At 47.2% G+C, this 19,766-nt stretch overlaps 1 protein-coding gene across 1 annotated transcript; it reads right to left on the bottom strand.

Moving 5' to 3' along the window:
• Positions 1-768: 768 nt before the first annotated feature.
• On the bottom strand, positions 769-19,702 carry THEMIS2 (thymocyte selection associated family member 2). Its single transcript, XM_060257633.1, has 6 exons — positions 19,587-19,702; positions 10,595-10,735; positions 8,105-8,332; positions 5,921-6,951; positions 1,553-1,724; positions 769-812 (listed from the first exon to the last, which is right to left on the bottom strand). Exons 1-6 carry the CDS (start codon positions 19,681-19,683, stop codon positions 769-771), a joined length of 1,713 nt encoding a protein of 570 aa, XP_060113616.1. The 5' UTR covers positions 19,684-19,702.
• Between the last annotated feature and the right edge of the window lie 64 nt (positions 19,703-19,766).

Genomic DNA, 19,766 nt, shown 5'->3' with positions numbered 1-19,766 from the left:
GCTTAGAGGGAGCATTGCTTAGGGGTAACCTGATTTAAGAAATTGAAAGTTGGATAGGATTTACAAGCTGTTGTGCTTCTATGTTTCATACAGTCTTGACTGATATTTCGGTTTATGGTATAGCTGCTGCTGAGTTCAGGCAGTAAATTTACTGAGTGGGAGGGCAAATGGAAATCCTCTTTCTTGTTTTAGTTAGACCTCCTAAACACCTATGTTTGCTCCTAGCTGGCTATGTTTACTTCTCTTACATAGATTTCTGACAAGGTTGATTAGTCCTAAGAGCTCATACTGGAGTCCAACAGTGCTGAGATCGAGCCCCCTTAGGACACAAGATGCCCCCTTAGGACACAAAATATAAAGAAGATATTGGATTTATATCCCGCCCTCCACTCCGAAGAGTCTCAGAGCGGCTCACAATCTCCTTTACGTTCCTCCCCCACAACAGACACCCTGTGAGGTGGGTGGGGCTGGAGAGGGCTCTCAAAGAAGGCATTTTATTAGTTTTTAATTTTACTTTTGGGAGGAGGGGTGTGTAAGGAGATCTGGCCTTCTGTCATGCTAGTTTTGGAGTGCTACTTATGACGTCTGCTGTTGAGGTCATAAGTACTGTCTCCTAGTCCAGGTTCCAAAATCAACACAGCTGTTGCTATCCGGAAGTAATGGTGGTGGGGAGAGGACTACTTGCTTATATCAGCCTCAGTGACTTGGCAGACTGGAGCCTCGGTGTTTAATAACAGCTCCTTATATTTTGCAAGTAGTTTCTTGAAATCATTCACAGATTTCCTCATAATCATGGTCATCGGAACATGCATCTGAAAATGAAAGAAAAGAGAGCTAGTTTATACAGGCTAGGTCAGGTGGCCAAACTGGCTCTTTCACACATATTGTTTGGCTGTCAAAGCCCGCACCACCCTGTCAGCCAGCTTGGAGAAGGCATTTCTTTCTTTAAATTCTCCAAGCCAAGCCAGCAGATGGCTTGGAGAATGCATTTACAGTTGCTTTCTTTCTACCTCTCCTCTCCCCCATCTTCCTTCCTTCCCTTCCTCCCAGCTCAAACATCTGCTGCTTAAGTCTTTCGGCTCTCAAACATCTGATGTTTATTCTATGTGGCTCTCATGTTAAACAAGTTTGGCCACTCCTGGTCTAGGTCCTCTGAAGCTTGAGGCAACTGCAGCCAGTCATGGTTCTCTCAGAACTCTCTCAGCCCCACCTACCTCACGAGTTGCCTGTTGTGGGAAGGGGAAAAGAAAGGCCACTTGTAAACTACTTTGCAACTCTTTAAGGTACAGAGAAGCAGGGTGAGAAAAGTGGGGTATAAAATCCAACTCTTCTTATTGTTGCCTATTGGTTAAGTCTAGGCTTTAGCTGTTATTTTGCTCGCTTGCTCTGAACGTTTCATTTTTGCATCAGTGGAGTGCAGCATGCTAGCACTGTTTTCAGTCTTTACATCTTCCCAAGATAATTCTAAAGAAGTGCTTATGTCACGGAGGGTACTTTGGTATGTGTGGGATGCCATTTAATGCATTTCTTGTTGGGGAAGAACAAATCATACCTATGGCTTGTTTGAAAGGTTTGATGGTCTTTTGTGGTCTTGGAGGTCCATACTCTATATCATACTGGTTTGGGTTAACCAAAGTATCCGAATCTGCTCTCGCTTGCAGAGTCCTGGGGTACTGAAGTTTTGCAGTCTCTTGGAATGTATCCTTTGAATCTCTAGGTGGCAGCTGATAAAAGGAAAACAGCAACATTTAAATTTGTTCTGAATGCAGTTCATATTTGGTGCCAATAACAGCAGCTATGGTCTTTATCACTGGGACAGATGCTGGCATACAGAGAGGAATTCCGCTGTTCAATTTTATGCTTATTCCAGGAAGTCATAACCAGGAACTGGCTAGCTACCTCATCCATTGTGGTTCCTCCCCTCGGTCCCCACGCAGGCTGCAAAAAATGGAGGTGATTGATTTTTCTCTCTTTCACACGTTGCATGCAATTTTCTGGGAAACGGGGACTGCAATTTAGCCAGCTCTTATGGGTGAAAAAGTGAGGAGGAGGTCCCCGTAGAGTAGACCATCACATGAAGCTTGCCTTATACTGAATCAGACCATCCATCCACCATGGTCAGTATTGTCTACTCAGACTGGCAGCAGCTCTCCAGGTTCTCAGGCTCATCACCTACTGGCTAGTCCTTTTTAACTGGACATGCTGGGGATTGAACCTGGGACCTTTGGTGTGCCAAGGAGATGCTTTACCCCTGAGCCATGGCCCCTTCTCAAAAGCCTATGCTAGGGATGATGGGGCCTGTTTTGAAAAAAAAAACGCTAATGGGGCAGGGTGTATAGCAAGGAGAGGGACTGGGGGAGCATTGAGTAAAACAAAACCTGGCTGGATCCAATCTACAAACTAGAAGAATTTCCTGTGCCCTGGATAGAGCGTGATCTGATCCAGCATATTTATTTTGAATTGTATTTAGTAAACTTTTTTTAAAAAAATCTTAAGTTACTCTTATGTCCCAGAACCAAAACTGAAAATACTCAAGGGCGGGGGAGGAATTCATCAAGTGAGGTTGAAATGTTATGGTGTAGTGGCCAGTTTGGTGTAGTGGTTAAGTGTGCGGACTGTTATCTGGGAGAACCAGGTTTGATTCCCCACTCCTCCACTTGCACTTGCTGGAATTGGCCTTGGGTCAGCCATAGCTCTGGCAGAGGTTGTCCTTGAAAGGGCAGCTGCTGTGAGAGCCTTCTCAACTCCACCCACCTCACAGGGTGTCTGTTGTGGAGGAGGAAGGTAAAGGAGATTGTAAGCCCCTCTGAGATTCGGAGTGGAGGGTGGGATATAAATCCAATAGCGTCATCTTCTTCAAAGCCTCAGGTAGAATTTTTTTATTGGAATAATGTTTGCAAAAATTCATAGCCAATATTGCTTGTACTTTTCTTACATTATTTAAGTGAAGGGGGGGGGGCAAAGGCCCTGAAAATGGTTGACATGCTATGCCCTATGCAGAGATGAAATCTGGCTGAAATTGGGTTTAAAATGGACAAGCTGGAGTAACTGCAATACATTGCACTGTAGGGGAGAGGCCGTGGTTCAGTGATACAGCATCTGCTTGGCATGCAGAAGGTTCCAGGTAGGGTGGCCAGACCGTCCCGGTCTTCCGGGAAAGTCCCGGTTCTGGCCCCCAATTCCCGGCTCCCGGGCTGGCTATACCAGGACCATTAGAGGTCCCGGTTTAGCCAGCCAGAGAGCCGGTGGGCAGCGCGTGCGGGCGGGGAAGGCGGCGAGTGAGGGAGGGAGCGTCTCTGCGCGTGTGCAGGGCGATTGTGGCGGGCTCTGCGCATGCGCGGGGACGCTCCCTCCCTCACTCGCCGCCTTCCCCGCGCGCGGGGCCCGGCGGCGGTGGCGGAGGCCGGGGAGGCGGTGGAGAGGCCGGCGCTGGTCGCTGGAGGCCCTCCAGAGACTCTGGAGGGCCTCCAGCGACCAGCGCCGACCAGCCCGCCCGCCCGGAGGGGAGGCTGCCACCCGCCCTGGAAGAAGGTAAGCAGGCAGGGAGGGAGGGGGCCAAAAGCGGGGGGGGGGCTGGCGGGAGGGGGGGGCCTTCCTTCCTTCCTTCCTTCCTTCCTTCCTTCCTTCCTTCCTTCCTCCCTCCCTCCCTCCCTTCCTCCCTCCCTCCTTCCTTTCTTCCTTCCTCCCTCCTTCCTTTCTTCCTTCCTCCCTCCTTCCTTCCTTCCCTCCGTCCCTCCTTCCTTCCTTTCTTCCTCCCTCCTTCCTCCCTCCCTCCCTCCTTCCTTCCTTCCTTTCTTCCTCCCTCCTTCCTCCCTTCCTTCCTTCCTTCCTTCCTTCCTTCCTTCCCCTTGGGGTGGGCTCCCGACTCCCTCCGCCGGCTGTTTCTGATAGCCCTGCGCCCCCTCTTTCATTTGATATGTGTCCCGTGCGGGTGCCACCCTCCTGCCGGGAGATGCCGCAAAATGAGCCCCCTTGAGGCTTATGGCGGCAGGGCTCGGGGGAAGCGAGCTAGACTGCTGTTCTTTTGAGGGGTTATAGAGTGTTTCGAGCCCGTCCCTGTGGCATCGGCCCCATCGTTGTGGGACCCAGGGGGCCGGCGCAGCGGCCGGCTGAAGCAGCCTGTCGGTCACTTCTGGGTTCCTGTCCTGCATCTCGACCTGTGTTATTAGTGACAGGCCGCTGCGCCGGCCCCCTGGGTCCCACAACGATGGGACCGATGCCACAGGGCCGGGCTCAAAACACTCTATAACCCCTCAAAAGAACAGCAGTCTAGCTCGCTTCCCCCGAGCCCTGTCGCCATAAGCCTCAAGGGGGCTCATTTTGCGGCATCTCCTGGCAGGAGGGTGGCACCTGCACGGGACACATATCAAATGAAAGAGGGGGCGCAGGGCTATCAGAAACAGCCGGCGGAGGGAAATGATGTCATTTGGGGGAAATGATGTCACAGGAAGTGATGTCACTTCCTGCTTCTGGCAGGTGGCGCGGGGGGGAAATGATGTCACAGGAAGTGATGTCACTTCCTGTTTCCGGCGGTGGCATGACGCCGGCGGAAGTGACGTCACTTCCTGTTTCTGGCGGCGCGCACGCACACTCACATCATTCCCCCCTCAAGGTGTCCCTGGCTGGCCTCCAACTATTATGGCCACCCTAGGCTCAATCCCTGCCATCTCCAGTTCAAAGGATCAGGCAACAGGTGATATGAAAGACCTCAGCCTGAGAACTTGGCAAGCTGCTACCAGTTTGAACAGACAATACTGACTTCAAAAGACTGATGGTCTGATTCAGTATAAGGCAGCTTCATGTGTTCAAGAACTGCAGAATGTGCTTGTGGACATGCTTGTCTGCTCATCAAACAGCAGCAGAATTTTTACTCTCATAACCAGCAACCTATCAATTGTTTGCCTCGTGTCATATTGGCAATTATATTTATTTGTTGTCTTTTATTTTATGAAATAATACATTTTTTAGAAGTGGAAACTTTCCCACCCCATATCTCCGCCCCCACATAGAACTGACCGCCATACACTGCTTATTACCTTCCCATTGCCCTACATCCGACTTTTTTTTTAGCAGGAACGCACAGGAAAGCCGTTCTAGCTGGCTTGGCATCAGGGGCCTAAAATGCAAATGAGTTCCCGTTGGGCTTTTTCTCCCAAACCCTGCCTAGGATGATGAAAAGGTACTTTCTTCATATGATACATATGGTACTTCCCCCTCAATGGCCTTTGATTCTTTGCCCAAATTCCAGATTTTGTGACATTTTCTTGAACCTTGAAGATGAATTTTATTAAGATGAAACAACTTCTAATAGCCTTAAACCAGCATCTGTTCCCAACGAGAGCATGGAATTTGGGAGATCTTTTTTATACTTATAATTAATATACCCTGCTACCATATTTCTCTCCTTTTCTCCCAGTTGTTCATAGGGATGCCAATCCCCAGTTGAGGGCAGGGGATCTCCTGGTTTGGAGGCCCTCCCCCCTTCAGAGTTATGAGAAAGTAGAGTGGGGAGGGGAGGGAAATGTCTGCTGGGCACTCCATTATTCCCTATGGAGACCAATTCCCATAGGGTATAATGGAGAATTGATCCACAGGTATCTGGGGTTATGGGAGCTGTTTTTTGAGGTAGAGGCACCACATTTTCAGCATAGCATCCAATGACTCTCTTCAAAACACCCTCCAAGTTTTAAAATGATTGGACCAGGGGGTCCAATTCTATGAGCCCCAAAAGAAGGTGCCCCTAACCTTCATTATTTCCAACGGAGGGTAAGCATTTAAAGGGTGTGCAGTCCCTTTAAATGCGATGGCCAGAATTCTCTTTGGAGTTCAGTCATGCTTGTCACTACCTTGTTCTTGGCTCCACCCCCAAAGTCCCCAGATAATTTTTGAATTGGACTTGGCAACCCAAGTTGTCCAATACCTTAGCAGGTTCTGATGCCCTCCTGCCTTCTTCGAAAGGCCTTTGGGAGCTCTTGTGCTTCACTGAATCGCTCTGCTTAGGGGGCCTTGGAGGAGCAGGCGTGTTGTTAGGCAGCATCTTTCGCAAGCTATAATAAAAGGCTTCCGTCAGCTCTTCTACCTTGGGACTGCTGGAGGGAGGCATGGCCTTCGCTAAACCTCCAGTGAGAAACAGAGACACGTCCAGCCACCGGGGAGGAATCTCAAAGATGACGGATGGCTCCTCCTCCAGACTGACTGTGAGAAAAGGCTCTGTGATCTGGGCCTCCAAAGTCAGCACTGAGGCACAGCTGAGAGGATCGGGAGTGTCTTTGTTGGCCACGACCTTGACCTCACAGGGCAGATGGAAGCGCTCCACCACCTCTGAGAGGGTGTACTTCCTGCTGTCGCGAACATCTTCCACAAAGCCTGCATCCAAGAAGAGGGGCACCTTGATGCATTCCGTATCCCCATCTCCATTGTCCCGGATGCATTTGAGCATGTCTGGGGCAGAAGGATTGGCTGCCCTCGCGAGGCTGAGCACTTCCAGCCGATCCCCTATGCCAAACAGTGGAAGCTCTGTGTCGTCACCATCATAATCCTTCGTGACAACCACATGCAGTTTCTTAGCCAAGCCTAGACCGCTGGCCAGCTCTGAGGATGAGTGGAACTCGCGCGGACAGCGGCGAAAACGGCCCTCGTAGCTGCTGGAGATGAGGAAGTGGCAAGAGCGTCTCCTGCCTTTGCGGGAAGAGGCCAGGATTTTCCATGACAATCCCTTGCTGTGGATCTGAATCTTACAGCCTCTTCGGAGGCGGAAGACCCACTTGCTCTGGAAGATAGGAGTGTTCTCTGGGGCCCCGAGGATCTCCGCTCGCACCGGCAGCACATTATCCATCAGTAGAACCTCACTGAGCATCAGTGGCTTGATGAAGTGGATGTGCTGAGACTCATCAGTGACATCGACCACCTCGATGTCCAGCGTTGAGTCTATTTTTACCACATCGTTTCGCACTGGAAGACAAGCCATGCATTGACAATAAGAGGCCTGGACTGGATGCCCATTAAAGTCTGGCAGAAAGAGGGCAGCTAACGAAATCTAAGGGAAAATATAAAAGCAGGCAGAGCGCTGCCCTCTTGCTTAGAAGGGAGAGCTGATTCTAGCATTGATCTCTTGGCCGTTCTGGCTGTAGGTATCAAAAGTTGCTGCTGCTTTTCTCTCCCTTTCTCTACGTGTGCTTCACCTGTTATTGGAACTATTAAGCTTCTGTGCCATAGTGACTATGTAAAAAAAATGAAACAAGTTGTATGGTTCAGACACCAGTTTGACAGTACAGTAGGAACTAGTGATAAAGGAGGGAAATCAATGCGCTAGCGCTAGCACCAGCTGGGGGAACCAGGAAGACCTTGAGCAGCCAGGTTGCTCTAGCCTTCCTACCATAGAGACTACCCTAGAGACTAGGTGGAGGAAAGGCTAGAGTATCACATGACACCACCACTGGGGTCCTGGCAGGGGTCTTCAATGTGGTGCCACTCACCTTTCCTGGCACCTGCCAAGTGTTTTTAGAAAGTGGATGAAGCCAGATGGACCACTGACAATTTGATTCCCTGTGCAGATTTTAAAATATGTTGCTTTGGTGTAGGTGCCACCAAACCAGGGCTTTTTTTCCTTACCAGAGCCCACAGGAGCAGAGCTCTGTCTGGGCTCCAGCTGGCCCAGCCCACCATGCTGCAGCCATGTACTCCCATGTGGCCTAATATGCAAATAAACTCCTGCTGGGCTTTTTCTACAAAAAAAGCATTGTACCAAACCAAAAGGTTTTTCATGAGGGGACTGAAGGTAAGCTGCAGCCATCATTTTGCGGCTCTCTCTACCTCCTGCAGCAGCCATTTTGTGGCTGCATCCACCACACTAGAAAAATTCCAAGATGGTTGGGGACTCCTGCTATAAAAACAGGAGCTGCGTTTTTGCTCCATAGAACCAAGCATGCACCTGTACATGCAAAAGCAGAGGCAGCCCCTTTTATTCTTAGTGAGAAAGAAAAATATATATATATCTGAAGAAGTGTGTGTGCACACAAAAGTTTATACCCAGAATAAAACTTTGTTGGTTTTAAAGGTGCCACTGGACTCAAAATAAAAAAAACAAAGGTTAGTCCATACTTACAATGCATTATTGCTTCCACTTTATATACAGGGCACAGCTGGTATTTGCTGCTGCCAATTTCCGGGCACTTCAGTGTTTTCCCTCGCATGGCGGAGGACTCCAAGATCTCCTGGAGCGTGTATTGCTGTTTGTCACAGGCTGAGGGTTTGTCTTTTAAGGTGAGGGAGCCCAGAAGGAAATGCTTTGTCTTTGTTCTATGTGGCCGCTCTGGACTGAGCTGAAAGAGACCTGGGGAAGTTGTGAGAATACAGGGTTAGTGCTGGCTCCTTGCCCACAGAATAAATACCAAAAACCACCATGTAAAGAAACCTATGATCATACGATTGTGCTACAAATAGTTTATATATTTCAGTATGAAATGTCCATGTATTGTAACTTGTAACATTGCTACACTGGACTTTCAGCATTTTCAAAGACTATGAGAGCCATTATAGAACTGTGTATGTTTATTGGTGATTGTTACAAGTATAAGAGACTTGGACATTTCATATTGAAATATATAAATTCTTTGTAGTACAACTGTATGATCATAGGGTTCTTTACACAGTGTTTTTTTTGGGGGGGGGTTAATTATAACACTGTTTCTCTTTAAGTGTGCTGAGCTCCTTGCCCATGGCTAGGGCTGCCATCCTCCAAAACTATTCTGGATGTCCTAGGATTAGGGCTGCCAAGCCCCCGGTCTGGGCAGGGGTTCCCCCACCTGAAAAGTTCCCAACACATTGGGCCGGCGGGGGGAAACACCCCCTATGGCGCCGGCGCAATTATGTCACCTGGAAGTGACATCATCGCACCGGCGCTGGTGCTCAATGGCTGCTCTAGGCATTTCCAGGAAAACTATGGTTTTTCTGGACATTCTAGCCATTTGGGAGGAAAAACTCTATGGTACAAGAGGTACTATAGAGTTTTTACCTCCCAAATGGCTAGAGTGTCTGGGAAAACCATAGAGTTTTCCTGGAAATGCCTAGAGCGGCCATGCACAGCATGGCTGACGCAATGACATAACTTCTGGGTGATGCATTGCATCGTGTGTGTGAAAGTCCCCCGCTCCAGGAGGACGGAGATTTGGCAACCCTGCCTAGGATTGCTAATCTCCAGTTGGAGCCTGGAGATGTCCAGACAATAGAAATCAGGCCCCCTGGAGAAATTGGCTGCTTTGGAGGGTAGGGCTTATGGCACTGTACCCTGATGAGGCCCTTCCCCCAACCCTGCCCTCCTCAGACTCCATCCCCAAAATCTCCAGGTATTTCCCACCCCAGAACTGGCATCGCTAGCATGTCCTTGTGTCTGCAACCTCAAACACAGAAGCTGTTCATTGCTACAGTATTAGGTGTTCCACAGGGTTGTGGGTTTTTTGGTAGAAAAAGCCCAGCAGGAACTAATTTGTATATTAGACCACACCCCCTGACACCAAGCTGGCCGGAACTGCATTCCTGTGTGCTCCTGCAAAAAAAAAAAGCCCCAATGGTCCAAAGATCTCTACTTTGGCTATAGATTGAGTATCTATGCCAATATTTCCCTACTGCTGCAGGAACACTTGCAACAGAAATGAGGCATGTTTCCTTTGCAGATGCGCAAAAAGTAAAGATGAGCTGGCTTCCAAGGAGACCCTCCCTTGGATTTCTGCCTGACTTCCTGCAGTTATCTTCCAGCTTGAAAGGAGGGCAAATCCAGAGACTTGAACAATCTCCACAGAAGGGAGATTCTTTTGCATCCAAAATTAGTTAAAGGAACCATCACACCCAGTGCAAAGATGGAGAATAACCTGTCCAGGCAGAAATGGAGGGTGCTGTTGCATGCATTATCAATTAGGCGACCATGTAGAATGGGACTGTGTCATCCCATGCAAAGGTGCCTTATACTGAATCAGACTCATTAGTCCACAGAGCAGTTATTGCCTGCTTTGGCAGTAATTCAGCAGCGTCATGTCTTTGCCTGCACTTGCTGTTGAGATCCTTTCCCTGTAGGAACCAGGTATTAAACTTGAGTTGTTCTGCACACCGAGATAAAGATAATTCATACTTTAGGTATTCCCCATTACCAGAGCTTTTTTTGAGCAGGAACACAGTTCCAGGTGGCTTGGCACCAGGGGTGTGGCCTGATATGCAAATGAGTTCCTGCTGGGCTTTTTCTACCAAAAAACCCTATGTGAAACCATGGTGATGTCAGGGAGTGTGGCCTAATATGCAAATGAGTTCCTGCTAGGCTTTTTTGCCGAAAAAATCCCTGCCTAATACTATGTATGGATGTGAAATTTGAACAGTGAAGAAAGCAGATAGAAACTTGGTTCTTTTGCAATATGGTGTTGGAGGAGATCTTTATGGATACTGTAGACAGACAAACAAAAGACAAAAAAGTGGGTTCTAGATCAGATCAAGCCTGAACTCTCCCTAGAAGCTAAAATAACTAAACTGAGGCTATTGTACTTTGGTCACATTTTGAGAAGGCAAGTTGAGGCTGCTGCAACATCAGAGATTTTGAATTCATGAGCACCTTTAAAATTCAGCGGCAACTCCACAAGGTGATCTTTCTTGATGCTTTCACAGTTGACTTTCTGGAGCTGGATATCAACAATTTTAATCAATTCTCCTGTTGGTAAGCAGCATTCACTACCCGAGATCTCATAAACAGACCCTGTAGAAAGAAGAAATCTCAGGCAGTGATTGGGAGGGAAAAAATAGCAAACTGTTAGGCTGAAGAGGCCAGAAGAAGCCACCGTGACTGGGATTGTGTTGCAGGTTGCCCTTTCAAGATAGTTTTAAGTGATTGACGCATGCCAGTAAAAGAAACAAAAATTCAAGCATTCAGCTAAAGATCTTCAAATTATACCATTTTCTTTAAATAGTGCAAAAGTGGGAAACCAGCCAGAAAGACAGAGGGCAAAGGAGTGAAAGGATTGCCAATGAATATATGAACATATGAAGCTGCCTTCTACTGAATCAGACCTTTGGTCCATCAAAGTCAGTATTGTCTTCTCAGACTGGCAGCGGCTCTCCAGGGTCTCAAGCTGAGGTTTTTCACATCTATTTGCCTAGGCCCTTTTTAGTTGGAGATGCCGGGAATTGAACCTGGGACCTTCTGCTTCCCAAGCAGATGCTCTACCACTGAGCCACCGTCCCTCCCCTCACTAGGGGAGATTTGTTTAAACTATTTAGATCCCACTTTTCAATCCACATTCCACTAAGAATCCATAAGGTAGTTTACAATGGCTTTAAATGGAGGAAGGAACAGCCAACACAAAATAGAAGGACCATAAATGTAGCCCCCTTCGTAAAATTCTTAATCTCCAAAGTCTTTTGAAAGGGCACAGTTTTGACTAGGTACAATTTTAACTCTTCTGAAAGCCAATAAAGTGGACTTCCATACTTTTCATACACTTCCCATAGTTTTGTACTATTTGCAAACTGCTTTAAAGGCTTGGTTAAAATTTGCAATGAGTACAAACAAAGATCTCATCAAGTAGCATCATCATCAAATACTTAAAAGTTTAAGAGAGTAACAGTGGAATTATATGCAGAGTCACTCCGGTGTAAGCACTTGGGTTTCAGTGGGTGCATAAGATTATAGTGACAGTTCCTGCACCAAATGTGTGTACCAAGTATGTGGTGGAATAAAAGTATCTCCACCTGCATCTGAAGAAAGGCAAGAACAGTGGGAAGATGTGTGTCTAAGTTCCATAAAGTTGGGGTAGTCACTAAAAGGGCCCTGCTGTTGATAAGAGTTCATTTGTCCATCTATCTGATAGAATCCTGAGTAGGATCTCATTGGCAGATCTCAGAGCTAGAGGGTTTGTATAGGACCAGATTTTCTTGGGGCTATTCTAGTCCCAAACTGTTTATAGTTATCTTGAATTCTGCCCAAAAAGAAACATGTAAATAATGTTAGTGTAATGTGCTTCCCCCGCCTAAGAAACAGTTGGCTTAACACCCCCCCCCCCAACTAATTTGGAGTTCCCAGACAGTCTTCAAGGGCAGCTGCAGTTAATCTAATCTATAAATTCAGGTAGCCGGCTCGAGGTTGACTCAGCCTTCCATCCTTCTGAGGTCGGTAAAATGAGTACCCAGCTTGCTGGGGGGAAAGTGTAGATGACTGGGGAAGGCAATGGCAAACCACCCGTAAAAAGTCTGTCGTGAAAACGTCATGATGTGATGTCACCCCAGAGTCGGAAACGACTGGTGCTTGCACAGGGGATTACCTTTACCTTTTATAAATCCCCAAGGTGATATCTTTTTTTCTTCTGGCGAATCAGCTAAAACTGATCAAAAGCACTTACCGGGGGGCGGGGGGGGGGTGGCTACAGCTGTTATCTGACATAGCCAAGTCCATGGTTACCTTCAAGCTATGAACGTGATTTGCAAAAAAGGTATACAGCCATTTCATTTTTGGGTTTCCCCCTAATCCTAATATTGCTGACTTTACATACCATAGGTGTTTTTGATGAGAGTTTGATTAAAAACTTTTTGAAAATCCAAAAAAGATGGGGGAGATTGTGAGAGAGCAAGCACACAAGTCCCCTGCGTCCACTCGTGGTCCCCTGCGTCCACTCTATGGTTTTCATGGACGCTCTAGCAATTTGGGAGGCCAAAACTTTATGGTACCTATTGTACGTCGGGGGAGGTTCCCATTGGGGGAGGGCAGGAGAACCCCCGCCCAGCCCAGGAGCTTGGCAGCCCTAAAGCACAGTGGTGGAAGGACTGCCAGAGTAGTATCCGGAAGCATGCAATGAATATACTTCAACACAACATGCTTGGGTGTGTGTATTAATACACGGAGGATTCACACTTCATGTGTATCTGGTGAAATAGGCCTGTGAGAGCTTATCCTTCTATAACCCTAGCTGTGTAGCAGTAGAAAAGAGCAAGAGTTAGGGTTGCCAAGTCCCCTGCAGCCTCCAGCGGGGGAATGTTTTTGCGCACAGGGCATGATTACGTCACTCACACATGTTGTCATCGTGCCGACCGCTCTAGGAGTTCCCGGGAAAACTCTATGGTTTTCCCAGATGCTCTAGCAATTTGGGAGGTACATAGGTACCATAGAGTTTTCCCTCCCAAATTGGTAGAGCATCCGGCGTGCTACATCGCCAGCGCGATGACGTCACTGTGAGTGATGTCATTGCGCCAGAGACGTTGGGGGAAAATCCCTCCCACTGGTCCAATGTGGACAGGCAGGTTGGGAACCTCTGGGGTGGGGGAGCCCCACCTGGCCTGGGAATTTGGCAGCCCTAGCAAGAGTTCAATAGCACCTTAAAGACCAACAAAATTTGTGGCCAGGTATGAGCTTTTGTGAGTCACTGCTCTAAAGAAGTGACTCACGAAGGCTCATACGCTGCAACAAATTTTGCTAGACTTTAAGGAGCTACTGGACTCTTGCTCTTTTCTACTCCGATAAATCTGTTAAGGCATTTTGTGGCACTTTAAAGATTAGCTTGACCCAAATGTGAAAAGAAAAGGCATGCTATGCGTGCACCAACATTTTGTGCTGCTTTCAGCCATTCCAGGACAAATCTCAAACCTCTGGGGCTACGCTCCAATTAGTAGATGGCTCTCCCTTTCTTTCTTGGATCCTTCCCCCCTGTACTCAGTTTCTGTTCTTCTATTCTTACCTTATCCTGCCTGCCCACCTGCCTTTCCCACTATCTATTTCTGGCAGGGCTCTCGCGTCAGAAGTATGAGTCATGCAAATTAGGTGTGCTTTTTCAAGCTTTTCAATTTGCAGTACCCCTTGCAATGCATGTCAGCATCTATTTTGAGGATGGTCACCTTCCTTCTTTATTCATATTGCGCTACTTGGCAGGGAGAGAAATGGTTGAATCCCTTCTGCATGTGAAGTAACCATGGTGGGCTCCTCTCAGAAGAACCCTCTGCTGGATCACAGAAGTCCATTCTGTCCTGTTTCCAATGCCCTGTTTATAGGCATCCAGAAAGCAACTGGGTGGGTGTCTAGATGCTGCTTGGATACCAGGGCTTTTTTTAGCAGGAATGCAGTTCTGGCTGGCTTGATGTCCGGAGGTGTGGTCTAATGTGCAAATGAGTTCCTTCTGGGCTTTTTCTACAAAAAAAAAGCCCTGTGTGAAACAATGGTGATGTCAGGGGTGTGGCCTAATATGCAAATAATTCCCTGCTGGGCTTTTTCTACTAAAAAAGCCCTGTTGGATACCCACAAACATGGCACAAAGCCAACAGACTTCTCTCACTACCATCTGCCACATAAAAGTTCTCAGGTAGCAATTGCTAGAGAGGGCCTTTCTCTGGCTCAGCCTCTGGAAAGTTGTTATCATTCTAAGAAGGCAATTGTGAACTTGGTGAATGTGACAGCTTGATATTTACATGGAGGTTCCTTTTCTGCTGGCATGGCTAATGACTGTTGATAGACCTAGTACCCAGTATTTGTTCCATCCCCTTTTAGAAGAAGAATTGCAGATTTATACCCCGCCCTTCTCTCTAAATCAGAGAGTTAGAGCGGCTTACAATCTCCTTTATCTTCTCCCCCCCACAACAGACACCCTGTGAGATGGGTGGGGCTGAGAGAGCTCTCCTAGAAGCTGCCCTTTTCAAAGACAGTTCTGCAAGAGCTATGGCTAACCCAAGGCCATTCCAGCAGGTGCAAGTGGAGTGGGGAAATCAAACCCGGTTCTCCCAGATAAGAGTCCATGCACTTAACCACTACACCAAGCTGGCTCTCTTACAGCTGCCTTATGATGACCTGGTAGGATTTTCAAGGCAAGAGACATTCAGAGGTGGTTTGTCATTGCCTGCCTCTGCATCACAACCCTGGTATGCCTTGGTGGTCTCCCTTCCAAGCTCTAGCCAGGGTCAACTATGCTTAGCTTCTAGCCTTGGTTGTGCAGGTTAGGTCAGTGACCACCACTGCTTTCCTTTAGGAGATGTATGTGCCTCCTCTCCGGAGACCCACTAGAAGCAGCTGGCAGCTAAAATGATGCAACAAAACCAAACAAAACATTTTTTTAAAAAAAGCCAGGACTGAAAACAATAGCATAAAACCAACAGCAAGCAGCTTAAAATGATATTCAGAGAACCCATCTTTAGGCTAGAAGCAGATGTCTAAAGGTGATGGAACCCTTCTGTTAAAATTTGGGTTTCAAGGAACTATTCTGACCTGGTGCCTCAAGAACAGTCTGGTGGGCTGCCACATGAGCCTTAACATGGAGGGCATTCCAGAGAGAGTTGCCATCACTGAAAAAGGCCTATCTGGTCGTCACCTCTGCAGGTGCAGCCACAGAGAGCAGGGCTTGAAAAGAAGATCTGAACTGACTGGCAAGATATCTTGTGAGTTGCATAAATTCCAAGATGGACAGATGTATTGTTGCATCAGCTTTTGTGGACTAAAACCCACATTGTTTGAAGAGATGAATTAATGCACCTATTCCACTGGAATTTAAATGCCATAAACCAGGGGTGACCAAACTGCAGCTTGAGAGCCACATGTGGCTCTTTCACACATATTGTGTGGCTCCTGAACCACGCCCCCCCCCAATCAGCCAGCTTGGAGAATGCATTTGTCTCTTTAAATCACTGATCCAAGCCAAGGCAGTCGGCAGCTTGGAGAATGCATTTTAAGTTAAAGTTGCTTTCTTTCCACCTCTCTCCTTCCTGCCTGCCTTAAAGCTCTCAAATACCTGATATTAATGTCTTATGGCTCTCACACATCTGACATTTATTCTATGTGGCTCTTATATTAAGCAAGTTTGATCACCCCTGCCATAAACTTTTTGCTTTTGTGCTTTGCAATCCAACATAGCAATTTCCTGTTTTCACATCCCCTTGCCACCTCTCTTGTGTTATGCCCCATCCTCAAAGTGTTTTATAGCTGCCACCTCCAATACATGGATAACAATATCTGACATTTTGGGCAGGCATAAAGTAGTACAGAGAATTTCTCAGGGGTTCTTTGGGGACACATGATTCAAAACTAAACACACGTCATAACAATTACATTAAGATTACCTAGCACTCCCCCACAAACATTTAACCTTGCTCAAGACTTAACAACCAGTTCAGCTAATGAAGCATTAGTGTAATGGGCTCTCTGTGTAAGCCAGTAAGGATATTTTACACTACACATGCTGCAATCAGTAAAGCTCACAGTCATCAAGGGCGGTCCAGTGTCCAGCACACTGCAGCAGTCTAGCCTATAAATTATAAATACATGAAAGTTGTTATGATCTGGTTGTGGCTTCTGAAGTGCACATCGGATTACAGCTTCATACTGCACTGTGCAGTGCAGCTGTGGATCCAGGAACTTCTCAGAGCCAAAAACTGGAAGTTCAAACTAGAAATGACTCAAGGAAACAATGATTAAGATCTTCGACAACCCTGCCTTTTTTTTTTCACTGATGATTAAAAAGAATGTCTGTGGTGTTTCACTTCTTGTGCTATTTCCCCAATCTCAATGCCCCTTCGAAACTGCTATTAGCTCCATGGCAGGGTTTAGTGGACACTAGCTATGGCATCAGAGACCAGGGGAACACAGAAACTACCTATTACCCCTCAACCACATCACAAGACCTGCTAGCTATCTTTACCTAAGTTTTCTTCGTGTTCAATAGGCTTTCCTGCTCTCAGCCACACTGTTTAGAATGTCAGACTAAGTTCTGAGAAACCCCAGATTTGACCCTCATGCTTTGGCATAGCAGCTCACTGGATGTCCATGAGCCAGTCAGTCACATGCTCTCAGCCAAACCTACTAAGGTTGCCAGCTCTGAGCTGGAAAACACTTGGAGACTTTGAGGGTAGATCCGGGAGAGGGCGGGGTTTAGGGAGGGGAAGGGCCTCAGCATGGCACCCTTCAAAGCAGCCATTTTCTCCAGGGGAGCTGCTCTGCCAGCTGGAGATCAGTTGAAAAAGCAGGAGATCTCCAGGCCTTGCCTGGAGGCTGGTAATGCTAGAATCCACCCTAGCGATTTGCTCTTGCGAGAATAACATGGAGGGGAGGAAAACAGTGGCCCTTGGGGAGAAAATTGGTATATAAATATCTAAATAAAGGCTTTCCACCATGGCCTCCAAATTTGCTTCAATGGTTACATATTCTCCCCTCCCTAAACTGACACTAAAGTTCAAATTGAATCAGAAAGGAATTTTCCCCCAACAGAAGTCAATTTTTTTAACTTGGGAATTTGGGGGAGTGGGGGCAGGGAAGTCATATATTTTAAATACAAAGTCATGGCACTATAATCTCCACATCAGTTCCACATCATCTCTCCTGAGATGATGTGAGCCAGTTTGTAGTAGTGGTTAAGTGCCCAGACTTTAATCTGGGAGAACTGCGTTTGATTCTCCACTCCTCACATGCAACAGCTGGAGTGACCTTGGGTCAGTCACAGTTCTCTCAGAGATGTTCTCTCAAGAGCAGTTTCTGTCAGAGCTCTCTCAGGGCCACCTATTTCATGGGGTATCTTTTGTGGGGAGGAGAATGGAAAGGAGATTATAAAATGCTCTGAGACTCCAAGTGAGGGGAGTATAAATCCAATTTCTTCTTCCCTTTCTAGTTTAATTTCAAGGTGTCCATCACTCAAGAGTGATGCTAACTGCTGTTCTGCCACACTAGGGACAGTCCTCTGAATAAACACCTCACAACCAGTGTTCCCTCTAAGCTGCAGAGTCTTGTGAGCAAAAATTCTACTTCGTGAGCTACTGGAATGAAAGTTGTGAGCTACTGCATAAATCAGTGTGCTCTGGGATCATCCTTCCTGAGCTAAGACAAAAAAGTGTGAGCTGGAGGCTAAAAATCAGTGAGCTAGCTCGCGCTCTCAGCTTAGAGGGAACACTGCTCACAACTCGATAAACTCAGGCAACTCCAGTTCTACTCATATCCAACAAAGGGAGCTTTGAGTGTCGAAAACTCATACCTTGAAAATCTTGTTGATCTCTAAATTGCTGCTGGACTCGAAATCTAACTTCTTGGGCATATTTTATCCCAGCCCTCCCTTTATTTTAACTTCACTGCCATCTTCTGAGGAGAATGAAACTGAGAGAACTGAATGAGGCCCTGATTGACTCAGTGAGATTTATGGGCTGATCCTGTTTTTCCCCTCACAAAGCCCTAGCGGGACAGCCACTACACTGCATCAGTTGTCTAGCCAGTATGGCTCCTTCTCTCTTCTGCTCTCCATGACTCAAACTGACCTCACAGCAAATGGGTTGCATGAATTATCACTTTTAGAAATGCCACAAAACACGCCCCCCCCCCCCCCAGTTTGCATTTAGGCACGCAAGGTTCATTGTGGTCCATGAAGGAGGTGCTACACAATTTGCCATGAGCACTGGAAAACTTCAGTCCACACACCTTCTTCAGTGTACTGTGCAAAAGAGCTCTTATGGTGTGGTCAAGAGTTGATTTACACTGTTGACCTCCATGGAAACTATGTCATAATCCAGATACAGAGGAGTCTAGGTGGTAGCTGACTGGGGTTGCCAAACTCCAAGTGGCATCTCCTGCTATTACAATTGATCTCCAGACAACCCAGATCAATTCCCCTGGAGAAAATGGCTGATTTGGAGGGTGGACTTTATGACATTGCACCATGCTGAGGTTCTTCCCCTCTCCAAACCTTACCCTCTCCAGGCTCCACCCCCAAAATCTCCAGGTAATTCCCAACCCAGAGCTGGCAACCCTACAGCTGACCTGGATGGCTCATGATCTCTCACTTTCATCATATCTGGGAAGCTAAGAAGGGTCACCCCTGGTTAGCACATGGATGAGAGAGCACCAGTGTTGCTTCTGTCAGCCCAGGCTAGCCTGATCTCTTCAGATCTCAGAAGCTAAGCAGGTTCAACTCTAGTCAGGATGGGAGACCACCAAGGTTGCTAGGCAGAGGCAGGCAATGGCAAACCACCTCTGTTCATCTCTCGCCTTCAGAACCCTATGGGGGTCACCATAAGTTGGCTGCAAAGTAAACACACAAGTAGCACCTGAAAGATTAATAATCATATTCTTGAGAAAGCTTTCATGGGCTAGATCCAGCTCCTTCAGATACTGGAAGTAAACTTGTTTAAAAAGGCTTATTTGTGTGTGTGTAAAGTGATGTCAAGTCACAGCCAATTTATGGCAACCCTGTAAGGTTTTCAAAGCAAGAGACGAACAGAGGTGGTTTGCCATTGCCTTCCTCTGCCTAGCAACCTTGGTGGTCTCCCATCCTGACTAGAGATAAACCTGCTTAGCTTCTGAGATCTGAAGAGATCGGGCTAGCCTGGGCTGACAGAAGAAAGCACACAACAACTTATACTGGATTTAAATGCTGTTGTCTTTATGGTACCACCAGATTCCTACTTATTTTGCCCCAAAAGACAAACACTAACCCTCCACCCCCTGCCACCCTGGACGTATAATCGTCACATATGATTGCACAGCATGCCAACTTTGCTTTGTCATGTTTTAACCCAATGTGCTAAAAGACTGGCACAAAGCAATCCCTCGCATTTGTCAGATCTTCGACACTCACTGTCATCCTCTAATCTGAATTAGTTACCTTGGAAGTAGACTCCGGAGCAGATCTTCACCACTCGGGGCAGGGAATGGAAATCCAGGTTGCAGATGTACTGCTGTAAGGACATGGACTCCATCATTCTGGCTTCCACAGGCAAAGCTGATACAGAGTGTGCTGTCAGCAGCTGTGCTGTGGGCAGTTATACTGTTGTTCTGGAAGTTC

The sequence above is a fragment of the Heteronotia binoei genome, chromosome 17, assembly GCF_032191835.1.
Source record: "Heteronotia binoei isolate CCM8104 ecotype False Entrance Well chromosome 17, APGP_CSIRO_Hbin_v1, whole genome shotgun sequence".
NCBI lineage: Eukaryota > Metazoa > Chordata > Lepidosauria > Squamata > Gekkonidae > Heteronotia > Heteronotia binoei.
Note: the sequence above shows the minus strand (reverse complement) of the source record. Positions and strands in the feature narration are given on the sequence as shown.

Excerpts from the sequence above, each read along its gene's own strand:
- THEMIS2 (XM_060257633.1), bottom strand. The coding sequence starts at position 19,683 with ATGATGGAGTCCATGTCCTTACAGCAGTACATCTGCAACCTGGATTTC. Across the intron at positions 6,952-8,104 it reads AGTGGAAGCAATAATGCATT|TGCGAAACGATGTGGTAAAA; the intron begins GTAAGTATGGAC and ends CTTGTCTTCCAG. Across the intron at positions 813-1,552 it reads ACCTTTCAAACAAGCCATAG|ATGCATGTTCCGATGACCAT; the intron begins GTATGATTTGTT and ends TTTCATTTTCAG.